We start from the raw sequence: 18,185 nt of genomic DNA on the forward strand, positions 1-18,185 counted from the left end.
AGATCTTCCTTCAGTCTTAAAATTTTTAAAATATCAAAAAGCTTATCTATCTCTAGTTTGCAAAAATTTACATTGGAAGGTCTTGGTCCCTCACAGTGGTGTTCAGCTCCTTGGTTGCTGTTGAAACTGCACTTATCCAAGTAAGCTGAGAATATTCCATTACACTCTGTCTTGTGCCTTGTAGATGGTGGGCAGGCTTTGGTAAATCAGGAGGTGAATTACTTGCCACTGAATTCCCAGCCTGTTATCTTATAGTCAAGTGTATTTATATGGCTGGTCTAGTTCAGTTTCTGATCAATAGTAACCCCCAGGACGTTGATAATGGGAGATTTTACAATGGTCATGCTATTGAATGTCAAGAAGAGATGGTTGGATTCTCTCTTGCTGGAGGTGATCATTGCCTGGCACTCATTTGGCACAAATCTTACTGTCACTTATCAGGCCAAGCCTGAATGTTGTCCAAGTCTTGCTGCATATGGATATGTCAAACAAGTCCATGCAACTGTAGACCAATTAGCTTACACTGGTAGTAAAAGATAATGGAATTGTTAATCAAAGATGTAACAGAAAAATATCTAGAAATTGAAAACAAAGAGTTCTCACATTTCAAAAGTCAAGGTCATACTTGCTCAACCTTACAGAATTCTTTGAGAATGTAATGAGAAAGAGTGGACAAGGATAATGCAGTAAACATAATACATTTGGATTTCCAAAAAGCCTTTGATAAGGTACTGCTTAGTAGACTTGCACCTCAGAATAGAACATGTAGCATCAGGAAACAAATAACAGAATGGATAGCAAGCTAGAAAACAGAGCGTAGGGGTTAAAGTTAGTTATTCAGATTGACAATGGTATTCCACAAGGATTACTAATAAATTCACCACCCCTATCAATTTGGAGTCAGGAAGCTGAAGCAGGATTTCTTATTGGAGCAGGAGCAGATCATTCAGCCCTTCAAAACTGCTTTGCCATTCAATAGATAAAGCTGATCATCCACTTCAATGCAGTTTCCTCCACAATATTGCTATCCTTGTATGGATATCATTAATATTTGGACATATCAATCTCTGCTTTAAACATACTCAATGACTGAGCTCCGCAGCCCTCTGAGGGAGAGAATTCCAAAGATTCACAACCCTCTCAAGTAAAATAATTTCTCATCTCAGTCCTAAATGGCAGTCCCCTTGTCTTGAAATGGTGCCCCCTGGTTCTAGACTGCCCAACCAAGGGAAACATCATACCTGGTCTCTTCCTTTACAATTTTGTAGATGTCAATGAGATCACTTCTCATTCTTTGAGATTCTAGAGAATACATACCCGTTTCCCCAGTTGCTCTTCATAGATCAGTCCCACCATTCTGGGAACAAATCTAGTGAACCTTCACAACATTTCCTCTATGGAAATAATATGCTTCCCAAGATAAGGGGGCCAAAATTGCATGCAGTACTCCAGGTGAGATCCACCATGTTTCTATATAGTTAAAGCAAGACTTTCCTACTCCTGCACTCAAATCTTCTTGTGATAAATGCTAAAATACAATCAGCTTTCCTAATTGATTGCTGCACCTAGATGTTAGCTTTCAGTAACTTATTGATGAGGAAACCCAAGTTCCTTAAGGAGGTCACTGAATTGGATTGTATAGTTAATGCAAAGGACAACACACAGGAGAACACTGGGCATGCGCCCTCCCCTGTGGTGAGGAGCCTTTAATCAGGTGGGAAGGTACCCCAACACCTTTCTGTCACCACCCTTGGAAAATAGGTGTTTAAAAGTGGTAGAGTACAGATGGAGAAATAAATATAAAGAACTGACATAGATTAATAAAGTCATAAAAAAGAAAAAGCATTTCTAGAGGGATAGAACTGAAAAGCAGATATGTTATGTTAACCCTGGAGGAAATTTTAATCAGAGTACACTTCGCGTACTGTGCATCTAATTATAAAATGGGAACTAGAACTGTTCAGAAGCAATGGAGAAGATGCAATAAAGATTAATTAGAATCATATCAAAACCATGTGAGAGGGTAAGAGGGTATGAGGAAGGATTGAACATGCTGAGTGAGGCTCTTTTCTCTACTAGAGAGAAGACCGAGTGGATGGCCTGATAAGGATTTCAAGATCATGAAATAATTTGACAAGGTAATGTTTCCACTGCGGGCAGGAGTAGAACTAGGGGACATGAATAAATTATAGTCACTAATAAATAAAATAGGGAATTCAGAAGAATCTTCTGTACTCAGAGCACAGTTAGACTGTAGGACCAATTATAGCAATGGATAGTTGAGGGGAACAGTGCAGGTGCATTCAAGAGGAAGCTAGATAAACGCATGAGGGAGAAAGGAATAGAAGGATATGCTGATGGTCTTTGATAAGGAAGGGGGAATATAAACATCAGCATGGGAATATTAGGCGACCAATAGAACCACGGCTGACACAACTAGTAAATGGATCTTCAACTCAATGCCTGGCTGTAAAACTGTAATTGTGAAGTGACCACCCACTGTGACAATAGCTAATCATCATTGATTTGAATGGAAGTGAAAAGCAGGCTGGTTGATGATGTGCATCAATACCAGTGCCAGTTTCAGGTTCAGATGAAATTTCTCCTTCAGGTGCTGGCAGGTAACATGTGTCTAGTATTTTGTACTTTCAATCTAGATTTTCAGGATTGCTTCTGTGTAAGAGATTGTGGTTTAAAATTTACCACCATGGGCGGGATTTAATGATCTCATTCAGGCGAGGCTCGTAAAATCCCACCTGAATTCCGTTCTGCAAGCCTCGCCAGCCCCAATTTCAGGGCGGGCAAAGCAGTAAAATTCCAGCCATCGTGTCTGGAATCAAAATGGTGATGTCTGAGCCAGGTGTTAGTCAACTTCTGCATTTCCGAACTATTGATTGAACCTTGTATCAAATAAGAATATAAGAGCTAGGAGCCTCCCAAGTAATCTTCTCTTTTCATCCTGTGGGCTGTAACCAGCAGCAGCAACAATATGAATGTGGAGTCTGAAACACAATACGAATTCACATCGTGGGTGAGTGAACTGTGATGGGGAGTTGAATCTGTGGTGGGAACTCAGGGACTACAAGATGAGTGCAACACAGCTGATAAATCAGTGAAAATGGCAGATGAAATTTAATTTAGATAAGGATAAAAATCCAACAAAGAAAAGCAGGTAACAGGGAAAGTCCATTGGTGGAGTGGTATTGAATAGTTGAAGTTAAAAGAGATCTATAGGTCTCAGCAGATATGGCACTGAATGGACTTTGCCACATTTCTTTGTGTCCATTTCTCATCTGAACAGAGCATAAAACAGTCTGGAAAAGTCTCTGACTATTTAATATTTGTTTCGCCTCAGGTTTGAAACGAGCAGTGGAAACTCCTGTCTGAAGTAGCTAGCGGTTTCATTATGATATTGGAATGTTCAGACAACAATGTCACAATGACTATGCATGATTTTTGATATGATCCTCACGGTCATGTAACCTGGGGTTCCATAGCTTATTATTGGAATACAAAGCATTCAAAGGAGAAGAGATGTACTTGTGAATGTAAAAGATCTAATTTATTACAGAGCACAGGATAGCACAGTGGTTAGCATTGCTGCGTCTCTGCACCAGGGATCCAGGTTCAATTCTGGCCTCAAGTCACTGTCTGTGTGGAGTTTGCACATTCTCCTCATGTCTGTGTGGGTTTCTTCCAGGTGTTCCAGTTTCCTCCCACAGTCCAAAGATGTATGGGTTAGGTTGATTAACCATGGTAAATTGCGCCTTAGTGTCAGGGGGATTAGCAAGGAAAATATATGGGGTTACAGAGATACAGCCTGGATGGGATTGTTGTCAGTGCAGACTTGATGGGCCAAAAGGCCTCTTCCTGCACTATAGGCATTCTATGATTTATTATTGTCATATATATGTTGGGATACAGTGAAAAGTATTGTTTCTTGTGTACTATACAGACAAAGCACTCTGTTCATTCAGAAGGAAAGGAGAGGGTGAAGAATGTGTTACAGTCATAGCTAGGGTGTAGAGAAAGAGCAACTTGGTATGAGATAAGTCCATTCAAAAATCTGATGGCACCAGGGAGGAAGCTGTTCTTGAGTCGGTTGGTACATGACCTCAGACTTCTGTATTTTTCCCGACAGAAGGTGGAAGAGAGTTTGTCTGAGGTGTATAGGGTCCTTGATTATGCTGGCTGCTTCTTCAAGGCGGGAAGTGTAGACAGCATCAATGGGTAGGAGGCTGGTTTGCGTGATGGACTGGGCTTCGTTCACGACCCTTTGTAGTTCCTTGCAGTCTTGGACAAAGCAGAAGCCATACCAAGCTGTGATGCAACCAGAAAGGATGCTTTCTATGGTTGCGTCTATGAAAACTGGTGAGTTGTTGTGGATATGCCGAATTTCCTTAGCCTCTTGAGAAAGTAGGACTTTCTTAACTATAGTGTTGGCATGGGGGGACCAATACAGGTTGTTGATGATCAACGAAAAACTTGGAGCTCTCGACTATTTCCACTTCATCCCTGTTGATGGGGACAGAGGCATGTCTTCCACAATTCTTCCTGAAAAGAATGACTTCCCCCTTTGTTGGATTTTGGAGATTGATTGTGGGCTCCCTTGCAGGAATCCCCATTTTCAGATTTTTGCATGAATGAAAGACTGACAGGGTATGATAAGCAGAGCTGATTGTATCAGTAGATTCTTCCAGCCTGAAATACCCTATAATTTTCATTCCATGTTGAGGCAAGTAGCATGGCTGCATTCAAGGGGGAACACAATTAACAATGGAGGGAGTAAGGGCCCAAGAATTAGCCCAACAACCTGAGGGAAAGTGCAGACAGCTGAACATCCCTTTGTACACAGCATTCTTTGATCTCACAAAAGCCTTCAATTTGGTGAGCTGAGCTGTCCTTTGGAAGATGCTACAGAAATATGGATGTCTAGCTAAGCTGACAGATACCTTCCATTTCCTCCTACATGATGCAAATAACAGTATTATACAATGGCTCCACAAGTTTCCTTCTCTGTCAAAACAGACGTCAGTGGTAGAGGGAGTCAATGTTTATGGATTGGGTACCAATCAAGCACACTTGCTTTGTCTTGGATGGTGTCAAGGGTCTTGAGTGTTGTTTGAGCTGCTGCCACCCAGACAAGTGTATTCCATTGCAGTCCCGACTTGTGTCTTATAAATGGTGGACAGGATTTGGGGAATCAGGAGATGAGTTAGTCACTGCAGGATTCCTGGCCTCTGACCTGCTCTCTAGCCATAGTATTTGTGTGGGCAGTCCAGTTCAGTTTCTGTTCAATAGTAACCCCCAGGATGTTGCTAGTAGAGGATTCAGCGATGGTAATGCAATTCATCATCAAAATATCGTCAAGACTTTCCAATCAACAAGAGAACAGCAAGAGAGATGTGAACAGAGGAATGCTGGAAAGTCAGCGATCTATTGCCAGTTTTACCGGCTGACAAGCAATATCCTCACTGTGAGGCATCCATAAGGCTAAGATGGAGACTGTGGGCCATCAGCAAACTCTCAGCTAAAACTGACATCCCACTTCTGTCCAGCCATCCGTAAGAAAAAAATCATCCTCATTACAAGGACTTAGGTCTTCAGACCTGCTGAGATTTTCCAGCATTTTCTGTTTTGGTTTCAGATTCCAGCATCCACAGTAATTGGCTTTCATTATGGCATACTGATAGAGATAGACATAGACATAGAAATATTCTGTGCATTCCATAAATAAACCAATATATACCAACGCACCCGGTGCAAGCTATAATTTTAAATATCATTTATCTAAAAAAGTCATAGGAATGAGTGGTTGGATTGGCATCACTTGTTATAGTGTAATCAGGTTTCTCACCGGCTGGAAGGATTGTTCTGTGCACCAAGCTGTAATGAAGGATTGCTGCTGCTACCTGAACCTGAAGAAGGATTCCTGCCCTTTGGTCTTTCAGCATTAAACGATACAAGGGGGGTTTCTGTACTGTCTCCTGACAAAGGAGCTCCTCCTTGTAAGCACTCCAGAGTTTCTGTGAATAACAGGAGAAAGAGAAAAGAAAGTTAAGATTGATTTAAAGCACAAATATAATCAGAATGTGCTAGAAATATTCAGCAGGTCAGACATCATCTGTGGAGAGAGAAACAGCATTAATGTTTCAAGCTGATGTAAAAAAATTAAGGATATATCCAGTTTTAAATGAATACAGAGGGGGACAGGGAAAGGGGGAAATGAAGACATAGTGTAAAAGGGAAGGTCTGAAATGGGATGGAAGGCAGGAGAGAGTAAATGATAAAAGGGATGACAGTACAAGACCAACAGTGAGGGTAATGGAACAGGTAGGAAATCAAAAGATGGATCTAGAAGACCTCTATCACTGGCAGCACTGGCTGCTGTAAAAACAGAGCAAACTACATTGTGAACACTGAATACAGACATTTAAACCTGGGGGATGTTTCTGGACTAAAAAGATAATAAATTAATCAAAGCACATCGAGATATTGTGGAAGCTGCTGATGACAACGCAAATAAAAATGCTTTCTAAAATAATTAACTTTTTAAAATTCCTTTAACTAAAGAGATACATGGTGATTTTAAATTGATTGATTTTAATCTGAGAATAGTTATAAGTAATTAAGACAATAAATAGACTCCAGTGACAATGCCTCATATCAATATATCTGCAGCTTAAAACATAAGTAAACCAATCAAATTTACAATTTTTATTTCCTGTGGGTTTTTTGAAGAAGTACTTTAAAAGCAGAGAAAAGTTGCCAGATTTAAATGAATACCGAAAGTGAATAATTCTTAAGTCTTGAAGTTGAGAAGTCAAAAATATTTTTGTCCCCACATGCACTGCATTAATTCCTTTAAACAAAAATAACTAAATATTTGTACCTTAAACACTTTTCATATTCATCTAGTCTTGAGCCAGAATGCAATCCCATTGTGTGAATTGTATTGTGTAATGTACATGATGTCTACAAGCTGTTGAATCATTGAGGTGCTTATATTTTAAGGTCATGAGCTGACTCTGTTAATAGTATCGAAGCCATACAAATCAGGATGGACTTGGCTTCAATCTGCTCTCACCTCATGGCCATGGTCAGGCAGTGGCAGTGAAGTTGGCCTCAGAGCCAAGCAAGGAAGGGAACATTTGGCTGGGTTCCCACCTACCTTGCCATCGAGTGACCCACCTGCGTTGCTGAATGTACACTTAGAGTTAGCAAAGGACTGTATGCACCAATCAGCTGTAATACTCCCATAGTGGAATAACTTGTAAACGTTCAATCTCTAGGATTAACAGATGAAGTATGGACATTTAAATGAGCTGATTCCCATATAAATCACTGCAAGGAGTAAATGCTTTCAGGAAAAGAGGGGAAAAATCAGCCATAAAGGGGAGAGATTAAAAAAAAAAGTACCTTGTGCAGTGCATATACATGCTGTACAAGTTATCAGAGGTCTAGTTTTGAATTGAACCAAGATTAACAGGGTTGAAGTTTCTTGCCAAGTTTTAAGAACCCCATCTGAAATACAGTCTCAACTCAGGGTTTAGGAGGCATGGATGAATAATACAAAACTGCTGTGATTTTGGAATGCAACTCAGAGGTGAAGATAGAAGAGTATTCGGAGCTTCAACCTGTATCTTGTGGGCCTAGATTTGACCTGGGAATGCTCAGTGTTGGCATTAATGTCAAAAGTGAAAAATGTTTCGTTTCCCATCTTGATCTGCACAAAAACACATGAATACACAATCGGATCAGAAACTTATTTCATTGTTTCATCACCAGCCAACCTGCTTCAATAAGGAACAGTTTAGATTTTCCAATGGCTAAGTAACGTTTCACCATTTGGAATATGCAATGAGACCTGAGTGTCCTTGTACACCAGCCACTGAAGGTAAACATGCAGGTGGTAAGGAAGGCAAATGGTATGATGGCCTTCATTGCAATAGGATTCGAGTACAGGAGCAGGGATGTCTTGCTCCAATTGTTCACAGCCTTGGTGAGGCCACACCTGGAACAGTGTATGCAGTTTTAGTGCAGAAAAGGTTTATCAGACTGATTCTTGGGATGGTGGGATTGACGTATGAGGAGATTGAGTCGGTTAGGATAACGTTCACCAGAGTTCATAAGAATGAGGGGGAAATCTCATAGAAACCTATAAAATTCAAACAGGACTAAACAGGGTAGATGAAGGAAGGATATTCTGATGGTGGCAGAGTCCAGAACTGAGGGTCACAGTCTGAGGGTATATGGGATCAACCTTTTAGGACTGAGATGAGAAGAAATTTCTTCATCCAGAGAATGGTGAGCCTGTGGAATTCACTTCTACAGAAAGTAATTGAGGCCAAAACATTGTTTGTTTTCAAGAATGAATTAGATAAAGGCACGGCAGCACAGTGGTTAGCACTGCTGTCTCACAGTGCCAGGGACCCGGGTTCAATTCCAGCCTCAGGTCACTGTCTGTGTGGAGTTTGCACGTTCTCATGTCTGTGTGGGCTTCCCCCCGCAGTCCAAAGATGTGTGGGGTCATTTGATTGGCTATGACAAATTGATCCTAGCGTCAGGGGGATTAGCAGGGTAAACATATGAGGTTACAGGAATAGGGCCTGGGTGAGATTATGGTTGATGCAGGCTCAATGGGGCAAATGGCAACCTTCTGCACTGTAGGGATTTTATGATAGTTTTTTAAAGAGGGGATCAAATGATAAAAGGAGAAGGGGGAGCAGAAAGAGGTGGTATCGTATTCAAACAGCCAAATGTTTCTATTGAACTATTTTACTAAACTCTCTTGCACAGTTTTGGCAGGTCCATACAATAACGACCCTGCAAATATGTGAATGAAATACTGTTTAAAAGTAAAAATGTTATAACTGACTGCACATCCAAAATGTTAATATACGCACACCGCAATGCCTACATAAAGGCTTCTGTCAATGTTAACACCCTGCCATTTGTTTGGAGTGTGTTACATTCTACATAAATCCAACAGTGGTACAAGTAGTCAATTCAAGATATATTACTAGAGGCTCATATTTTATGTGAAGCAAATTAGAGTTTTTTGATTTTGATCTTTGTTTTACAGCTGTCTGTGTCACTGTTTAAATACAATTAAAACTCACTGTACTGACGTTATTCAATCTACAAAAAGGCCAGGGAATCCAAGCTGTTTGTCAAGGTTTGAGAAAATCCAATAAAATGCTGTGTTCTAGTCACGGTTTTATTTTCCATTTTAATTATTTATTTCATTTCCTGATTTGCAATTGGGGAGAAAAGAGTGGGTGGGGTTGCAGTCTTCTGCAGAAGCAGAGTCAATCCTGTTTTAAACTGAACATTGTGCAAGGTCCCCCTGAGCTTCCTCACTTTGATCGTCATCATAAAAGAGCTCCATCCAGTGACCAGTCTGAGAACCAGCAAACTCTCACCAACTGGGTGCCTGGATCCAGCAGAGGTGACACTGAGCCTTCACTGGGAGAAGTCAGTGCCATCACATTTAGTGGGAAGTGGAAGAACGGTGTCAAAGAGTGATTACACCCAAAACTCTACACTGGCGTTTCCCTCTCTCCCTCCTCCTCTGACCAAAGGAAAAAGGCACAGACATTACAGGACAGAACGTAATGCGAGACCAACGGGCTCAGCTGATTGGTGAGTAAGTCCTGGTAGGTATTTTCAAACTATATTAAAATTGAAACTCATTGTTTGGGTAAGGTTAGGGAATTATTTGCTTTACTTTTTAAAAATCTTTCAAAGTTTTTAAACTTAAGGGTTTAATCATGGCAGGAGTGCTCAAAGCTGTGGTTTACTCTTCTTGCTCCATGTGTGAGGCCAGGCACATTTCCAGCGCCTAGGGCCAGCACGTGTATAGGAAGTGTGTCTAGCTGCAGCTCCTGGAGGCTCGAGTTTCGGAGTTGGAACAGCGACTGGGGACACTGTGGAGCATCTGTGAGTCTGAGAGCATTGTGGATAGCACACTTAGGGAGGTGGTCACATCGCAGCTGAAGGGGCTTGAGGAAGGAAGGGGTTGGGTGACCACCAGGCAGTCCAAGAAGTGGCAGCAGGTAGTTCAGGAGATCCTTGGGGTCTTGTTCACAAATTGGTACCCCATTTTGGAGGCGGATGAAGATGCTGGTTCCTGCAGGGAGTGCAGACAGAGCCAAGCTTCTGGCACCACAAGCAGCCATGGTACATGTTGGTACCAATGACATAGATGGAAAGAAGGAGTCTTGCCTCAAGAAATCAGGGAATAGATAATAGACTAGAATGCAAGACTCTCGGGTTGTAATCTCGGGATTACTCCCATGGCCATGTGCCAGCAAGCACAGAAATAGGAGGATAGTGCAGATGAACGCATGGCTTACAAGTTGTAACAGGAGGGAGGGTTTTAAATTCCTGGATCAGTGGGACCATTTCTGGGGAAGGTGGGACCTGTACAAACGGGACAGCCTACACCTGAACCAGAACGGGATAAACATCCTTGTGGGATGTTTTGCTAATGCTGTTGGGCGGAGTCTAAATTAATTTGGCAGGGGGAGGGGACACAGACTGTTAGCAGAATAAGGACATGGAATCATACAGCAAAACGAACAAGTCCGAGGGAGTGCAGCTGTATTAGGTTTCAAGGGAGTAAGGCGAGGCTGCATCACCTTTATTTTAACGCCTGGAGTATTGCAGGTAAAACGAATGAATTGAGGCCAATGATTGACATGTGTAAGTGTGATATAGCTGCCATCACAGAGACATGGTTAAAGGAAGGACACAATTGGCAACTCAACATTCTGGGATATAGAACCTTCAGGCAGGACGGGGAGGGGGCACTGCATTATTAGTTAAGGAGTCCGTTACTGCAGTAAGGAGAGATGATATATCGGAGGGAGCATTAAATGAAGCTTTGTGGGTAGAGCTTAGGAATAAAGATGGGGCAGCCACATTGTTAAGTGTTTATTATTGACGCCAGGTAGTCAGCGGGATTTCAAGGAGCAAATATGTGCTCAGTTTGTGGAGGCGTGTAAAAACAATAACAATAGGGTTATTATATTCAATAATTTCAACTTTCCCAATATTAATTGGAATATAGAACAAAGAATAAGGAAAATTACAGCACAGGAACAGGCCCTTCGGCCCTCCAAGCCTGTACCAACCACGCTGCCCAACTGAATTAAAGCCCCCTACCCTTCCAGGAACCATATCCCTCTATTCCCATCCTATTCATGTATTTGTCAAGATGCCCCTTAAAAAGTCTCTACCATATATACTTCCACAACCTGCCCCAACAGCGAGTTCTAGGCACCCACCACCCTGTGTAAAACACTTGCCTTGTACATCTCCTTTAAACCTTGTCCCTCACACCTTAAACCTATGCCCCCTAGCAATTGACTCTTACACCCTTGGAAAAAACTTCTGACCATCCACTCTGTCCCTGCCCCTTAATCTTGTAGGCTTCTATCAGGTCTCCCCTCAACCTCCATCTTCCAGTGAGGCCAAAGAAGGGATGAGGATAACCAGGGAAACATAGGGACCAAGGAGGCAATCTATGGGTGGAGCCAGAGGAGATTAGTAGAGTATTGAATTAATACTTCACATCGATCTTCACCCAAGAGAATGAGGATGATGGTATGGAATTCAGGCAGAGAGACTGAGGTTATTGAGCAAATTAACATAGGGAAGGATAAGGTGCTGGCAACCTTAAAAGTAGATAAATATCCAGGCCCAGATGAATTGTGCCCTGGACTCCTGTGAGAGGCAAGGGAGGAAACTGCAGGGGCTCTGACCCAAATTTTAAATTCCTCTCTGCCCACCAGGGAGGAATGCGTGTGTTTCCTCCCACAGTCCAAAGATGTGCTGGTTAGGTTGACTGCCATGGTAAATTGCCTTTTAGTGTCAGGGGGATTATCAGGGCAAAAGTGTGGGGTTACGGGGAAAGGGCCCATGGTCGGTGCAGACTCGATGGGCCAAATAGCCTCCTTCTGCACTGTGGGGATTCTATGATTTTTGATCAGGGATAGTCAGCATGGCTCTGTCAGAGGGATGTCATGCCTAACAAATTAGATTGTATTTTTTGAGGAGATGGCCAGGTATGTAGATGAGGGTGGCCGATGTAGTGCAGCCGATGTAGCTTATATAGATTTCAACAAAGGCTTTGAGAAGGTCCCACGTGGGAGATTTGTAGAGAAGGTAAATGCACATGGGATGCAAAGAAATTTGATAAAGTGGATTCAAAATTGGCTCAAATATGGGAGAGAGGGTGATAACAGAAGGCTGCTTTAGTGATTGGAGGCCAGTGTTCAGTAGCGTAAAACAGGGATCTGTGCTGGGTCCCCTATTATTCATAATTTATATAAATGACATTGATGACTATGTGGGGGGTAGGATTAGTAAATTTGGGGGTGATACAAGGATTGACCAGGTGGTTAACAGTGAGGTGAAGTGTTTTGGGCTACAAGAAGATGTAGATGGAATAGTCAAATGGGCAGATAAGTGGCAGATGTGTGAGGTGATACGCTTTGGAAGGAGTACTTTGACAAGGAAGTATTCAATGAATGGTAGGACACTAGTGAGTTCTGTGGAACAAAGAGACCTTGGCATGTTTTTCCACACATCACTGAAGGTGGTTGAGCATGTCAGTAAGGTGGTGAAAAAGGCATATGGGATTCTTGCCTTTATCAATCGAGGCATAGATTACAAAATCAGGGAAGTCATGTTGGAGTTATATAGAATTTTGGTGAAGCCTCAGATGGAGTATTGTGCGCAGTTCTGGTCGCCTCATTATCACAAGGATTTGATTGCACTGGAAGAGGTGCAGAAAAGATTTACCAGAATGCTGTCTGGGATGGAACATTTAAGTTACGAAGAGAGGTTGGATAGGCTTGGGCTGTTTTTATTGGAGCAGAGAAGATTGAAGGGCAACCTGATCAGGGTGTACAAGATTATGAGAGATATAGACAAAGTGGATAAGGAGCAGCTGTTCCCTTAGTTGAAGGGACATAGGTTCAAGATGAGAGGCAGATGTCTAAAGGGGATGTGAGGAAAAATATTTTTACCCAGAGGATGGTGACAGTCTGGAATGTGCTGCCTGGGAGGGTGGTGGAAGCGGGTTGCCTCACATCCTTTAAAAAGTATCTGGATGAGCACTTGGCACATCATAACATTCAGGGTTATGGGCCAAGTGCTGGCAGATGGGATTCGGTGGGAGTTCAGGTGTTTCTAATGTGTCAGTACAGACTTGATGGGCCGAAGGGCCTCTTCTGCGCTGTATGGTTCTATGTTATTTTTAATTCTGAGGTGAATTACAATATTACTACAGACAGTTCACGCACTGTTATTTTGGCATCTAAGTGGTTCATAACACATTTTTGAAAGGAATCCAGGAGATGGATTAGACAGCAAAGCTTAGTAAAAATAAAATATACAGGTCATGTTGTAAATGTATTTTTCTGTTTTGTGTAAAGGTGATATGCAGCAAAGAAAAACAGATTTTATCACTTAAAAAGGAGCACAGAAAATTCATTAAATTGAGGTGTAATACAGGTTGGAATTCTCCCCACCAGCCTGCAATGGGCAGGTACTGTGAATCTGGCTGGAGGCAAAGAGTTGGCACGTTACAGGTGCGCTCCCTCAATAGCAAGAGCATCCTTCCTCAGATAAGGACACTGAAACTTGCACACAATACTCCAAGTGTGGCCTCACCAACACCCTATACAATTCAGTAAAACATCCCTGTCCCTATATGCAAATCCTCTCACTATGAAGGATAACATATCATTTGCCCTCTTTTCTGCCTGCTGTACCTGCATGCTTATTTTCAGCAACTGATGCATGAGGACACCAAGGTCTTACCCAGTATCCAACTCTCAAGTTACATCCACTCAAATAGCAATCTGTCTTCCTATTATTTCTAACAAAGTGGATAACCTCACATTCATCCACATTATACTGCATCTGTCATGCACATGCCCACTCATTCAGTCTGTCCAAATCACTGAAGCATCTCTGCATCCTCCTCACAGCCCACACTCCCATCATCTGCAAATCTGGAGATAATACATTTAGTTCCCTCATCCAAATTATTAATATGTAATATGAACAGTTGGGTCCTAGCACAGATCCGTGTGGAACCTCACTAGTCACTGGAAAAAGATCCATTTATTCCAACTCTTTCTATCTGCTAATCAGCTTTCCATCCATCTTAAGACACTACCCGCAATCCTATGCGCTTTGACTTTACAAAGTAATCTACTATGTGAGACTTAGTCAAAAGCCTTCTGAAAGTCTAAATAGACTACATCCACCAATTCCCCCTGTCAACTCTATTAGTTACATCCTCAAAGAATTCCAATAGATTTGTCAAGCATGATTTCCCTTTTGTAAATCCTATGATTATACCAGTGCCTTCCAAATGCTGTGCTATGAAATCCTTGATAATGAACTCTCACAGCTTCCCGACATTAGGCTCACTGGTCTATAGTTTGTTTTTTGAATAGTGGGCTTACATTAGATACCCTCCAATGTATAGAAACCAAACCAGAGTCTGAAGAAATTTGGAAAATGACAAGAAATCATAGAATCCCTATAGTGCAGGAGGTGACCATTCGGCCCATCAAGTCTGCACCAACCACAATCCCACCCAGGCCCTACTCCCGTAACCCCACATATTTACCATGCTAATCCCCCTGACACAAGGGTCAATTTAGCATGGCAAATCAACCTAACCCGCACATCTTTGGACTGTGAGAGGAAACTGGAGCACTCGGAGGAAACCAGTGCAGACACTGGGAGAAAGTGCAAACTCCACACAGACAGTGACCTGAGGCTGGAATTGAACACGAGTCCCTGGTGCTGTGAAGCAGCAGTGCTAACCAGTGTGCTGTCCTACTACTAGGATCTAATATTTCTAGGGCCACTTCCTTAAGTATTCTGTGATGAAGAATATCAGGCCCTAGAGATTTATTCAGCTTCAATCCCAACAATTTCCCCAAAACCATTTCTCCATTGATGCTGGTTTCCGTCAGCTCCTCACTAAAACATCTGTTTTTCAGAACATCTGGTACATTATTCATGTCTTTGTGAAGACAAAAGAAAAATAGGAATTTAGTTCCTCAGCTATTTCTTTATTCCCCATTATGAACTCCCCCATTTCTGACTGTAAAGGGCTTACATTCGTTTTTGTCAATCTTTTTCTCTTTACACATCTACAGAAACTTTTAGTCAGTTTTTACATTCCCTGTCATCATATTTTCATACCATATTTTCCCTTTACAATTCAGCAAAGGCTTGATTAAGAAACTGCTCCCAATCCTCAGATTTATTGCTTTCTCTTGCTAATTTGTATGCAGCTTTTTTGACTGTAATACTATCTCTTATTTCCCTCGTAAGCTATAGTTTGATCATAGTTCCCTTTCCACTCTTGTGCAAAATAGGAATGAACAAATTTTGCAGTTCACATATTTGTTCCTTGAATGTCCATCATTAGCGGAAGGACAGTGGGAGGCAATGTTTTCCCAGTCCGTCATAGCCAACTCATGTCTCATGTCATCATAGATACCCTTATTGAGATTCAGGACCCTAACCTCAGAATCAACTACCTCATTATCCACCTCAATAAAGAATTCTACCATATTATGATCATTAACTCCCACGGTTCTCTCACAACCAGATTGCCAATGCACAATACCCAGTTCAAGATGCCTGTTCCCTTGTTTGTTCCTCAATGTATTAGTTTAACTGTTTTCAGAGATGTCACAATCCACCCAGAGCAGCACCCCATGGTTCAGTGAAAGCTTGTTGCAGAACTTCCTCCAAGCCATTCAGGCATGCAGAAAGATTCCAATTCTAGCTGATGACTGCAAAAAGCCATCACAAATTAACAAGATGGCCTCGAGAGAGGTGATCACGGTGAGCAGCTGTCAGGTCCATCCAAGGAACTGAATCTAGTGTTGACTTCTTCTGCACTGCAATGTGAGTTTGAGTTTCATGCTATCAAGAAGGAGAAAAGCTGGACACGAAATGTAGGGGCATTGGACATTGAAATGTAAATTGTTCTTCCCCACCAGCTTCCGTAGTCGCAGAGGCGATGTGGATGTGTCTAGGGCGGTGGATAGAGGAGAGCCGGTGGATGTGGTCTTTCTAGATTTTCAGAAGGCGTTTGACAAAGTACCTCACAAGAGGTTATTGCAGAAGGTCGAGGGACATGGAGTTGGGGGTAGGGTGTTAGCGTGGATAGAGGATTGGTTGTCAAATAGGAGGCAGAGAGTGGGGGTCAACGGGTGCTATTCGGATTGGCGGATGGTGACTAGTGGAGTGCCCCAGGGGTCGGTGCTGGGGCCTCAGCTTTTTACCATTTATATAGATGATCTGGAGGAGGGAACCGAGTGTAGGGTGTCGAAATTTGCTGATGACACCAAGATAGGGGGAACGGCAAATTGTGCGGAGGGTGTGGAGAGTCTGCAGAAGGATCTAGATAGGCTGGGCGAATGGGCCAGGAAATGGCAAATGGAATTTAATGTTGACAAGTGTGAGGTGGTCCACTTTGGTACGAAGAATGGTAGGAAGGACTATTACTTACGGGGCGAAAAACTGCAGCAGGCGACGATGCAGAGGGACCTCGGGGTCCTTGTGCATGAGTCGCAAAAACCCAGCCTGCAGGTGCAGCAGGTGGTCAGGAAGGCAAATGGGATGCTGGCCTTCATAGCAAGGGGGATTGAATATAAAAGTAGGGAGGTCTTGCTGCAGCTGTATAGGGCATTGGTGAGGCCGCAGCTGGAGTACTGTGTGCAGTTTTGGGCACCGCACCTGCGCAAAGATATTTTGGCCTTGGAGGGAGTGCAGAGGAGGTTTACTAGGCTGATACCGGAGTTGAGGGGGTTGAGCTATGAGGAGAGGCTGAATAAATTAGGCTTGTACTCGTTAGAGTTTAGAAGAATGAGGGGAGATCTCATTGAGACTTATAAGATGATGAATGGGATGGATAGGATAGAGGTGGAAAGACTCTTCCCGCTCAGAAAAGACAGTAGGACTAGGGGGCACAGCCTCAAGATAAAAGGGGGGCGGTTTAGAACGGAGTTGAGGAGGAACTTCTTCATTCAAAGGGTGGTGAATCTCTGGAATTCTCTGCCTGTTGAAGTGGTGGAGGCTGCCTCGCTAAATATTTTTAAGACGCGGGTTGATGGGTTTTTGATAAGAGAGGGGATTAAGGGTTATGGGGAGAAAGCGGGAAAGTGGAACTGAGCCACGACAGACCAGCCATGATCTTATTGAATGGCGGGGCAGGCTCGAAGGGCTAGATGGCCTACTCCTGCTCCTATTTCTTATGTTCTTATGTAACTTGTATCTTCCTCTGCACCTGATCCAGATTTCCCTGGAGTGTGAAAACTGGAAGGACAGCTGGACAAGCTAACCCTTTGTGGTGGTGGTGGTGGTGGTGGTGGGGGGGTGGTGGGGGGGTGGGGGGGCGGGGGGCAGTGGGACTTCACTGGACAGTCAGGAGGAACTACACTTACCCATCAACTGTGGTTACTGTGGCTGCCTGCTGCACTCATGAACAGTAGTGGCCTTTAAAGTCAGTCCAGTAATTGTTTTTATGTTTTATTTGCAGGTTTGACTGTTGCAGAGAGCTGTGACAAGTCCTCATGTGTTCTTCCTCAGAGGATAACGGTCTGGATCTTACACTTGCTGCCTGCACTCAGCATCAGCACAGATAGACTCACCTCAGTGGGGGGCTGATTGTGCATTCCCACCTACACCAATAACCTTTCATCCCTTGCTTAATAAGAATTTGCCTTTGTGTTAAAAATACTCAGATTGCGTTTCCACCGCAATTTCAGGAAGAGATCCAAAAACTCACAAACCTCAGAAAAATTTCTCCTCATCTGAGTCTGAAACAGGTGACCTCTTATTTTTAAACAGAGGCCTCTGGTTCCAGATAATTACAGAGGAGGAAATATCCTCTCCACATCCAACCCGTCAAGATCTCTTGTATGTTAAGATCTTATATGTTTCCTCTTACACTTCTAAACTCCAGCAGATACAAACCTACCCTGTCCAGTCTTAACCTGCCCATTCCAGGTATTGGTCTAGTAAGCCTTCCCTGAACTGCATGCAACACATTTATATCCTTCCTTAAATAAGGTGACCAGTAGTGTACACAATATTCCAGATGTGATTTCACCAATGCTCTGCACAACTGAATCCCT

General features: G+C 42.7%; 1 protein-coding gene across 5 annotated transcripts in view; it reads right to left on the reverse strand.

Moving 5' to 3' along the window:
* wdpcp (WD repeat containing planar cell polarity effector) overlaps window positions 1-18,185 on the reverse strand; it is a 130,936-nt gene that overhangs the window by 17,192 nt on the left and 95,559 nt on the right. For all 5 annotated transcript variants that reach the window (XM_080199954.1, XM_080199955.1, XM_080199956.1 and 2 more), the window contains one exon: window positions 5,858-6,026. In XM_080199954.1, the coding sequence (XP_080056080.1) occupies window positions 5,858-6,026 (169 nt within the window). The remainder of the gene's footprint in view (window positions 1-5,857; window positions 6,027-18,185) is intronic.

This window comes from Carcharhinus amblyrhynchos, chromosome 12, assembly GCF_965287045.1.
Source record: "Carcharhinus amblyrhynchos chromosome 12, sCarAmb.v2.hapA, whole genome shotgun sequence".
In the NCBI taxonomy this organism is placed as follows: domain Eukaryota; kingdom Metazoa; phylum Chordata; class Chondrichthyes; order Carcharhiniformes; family Carcharhinidae; genus Carcharhinus; species Carcharhinus amblyrhynchos.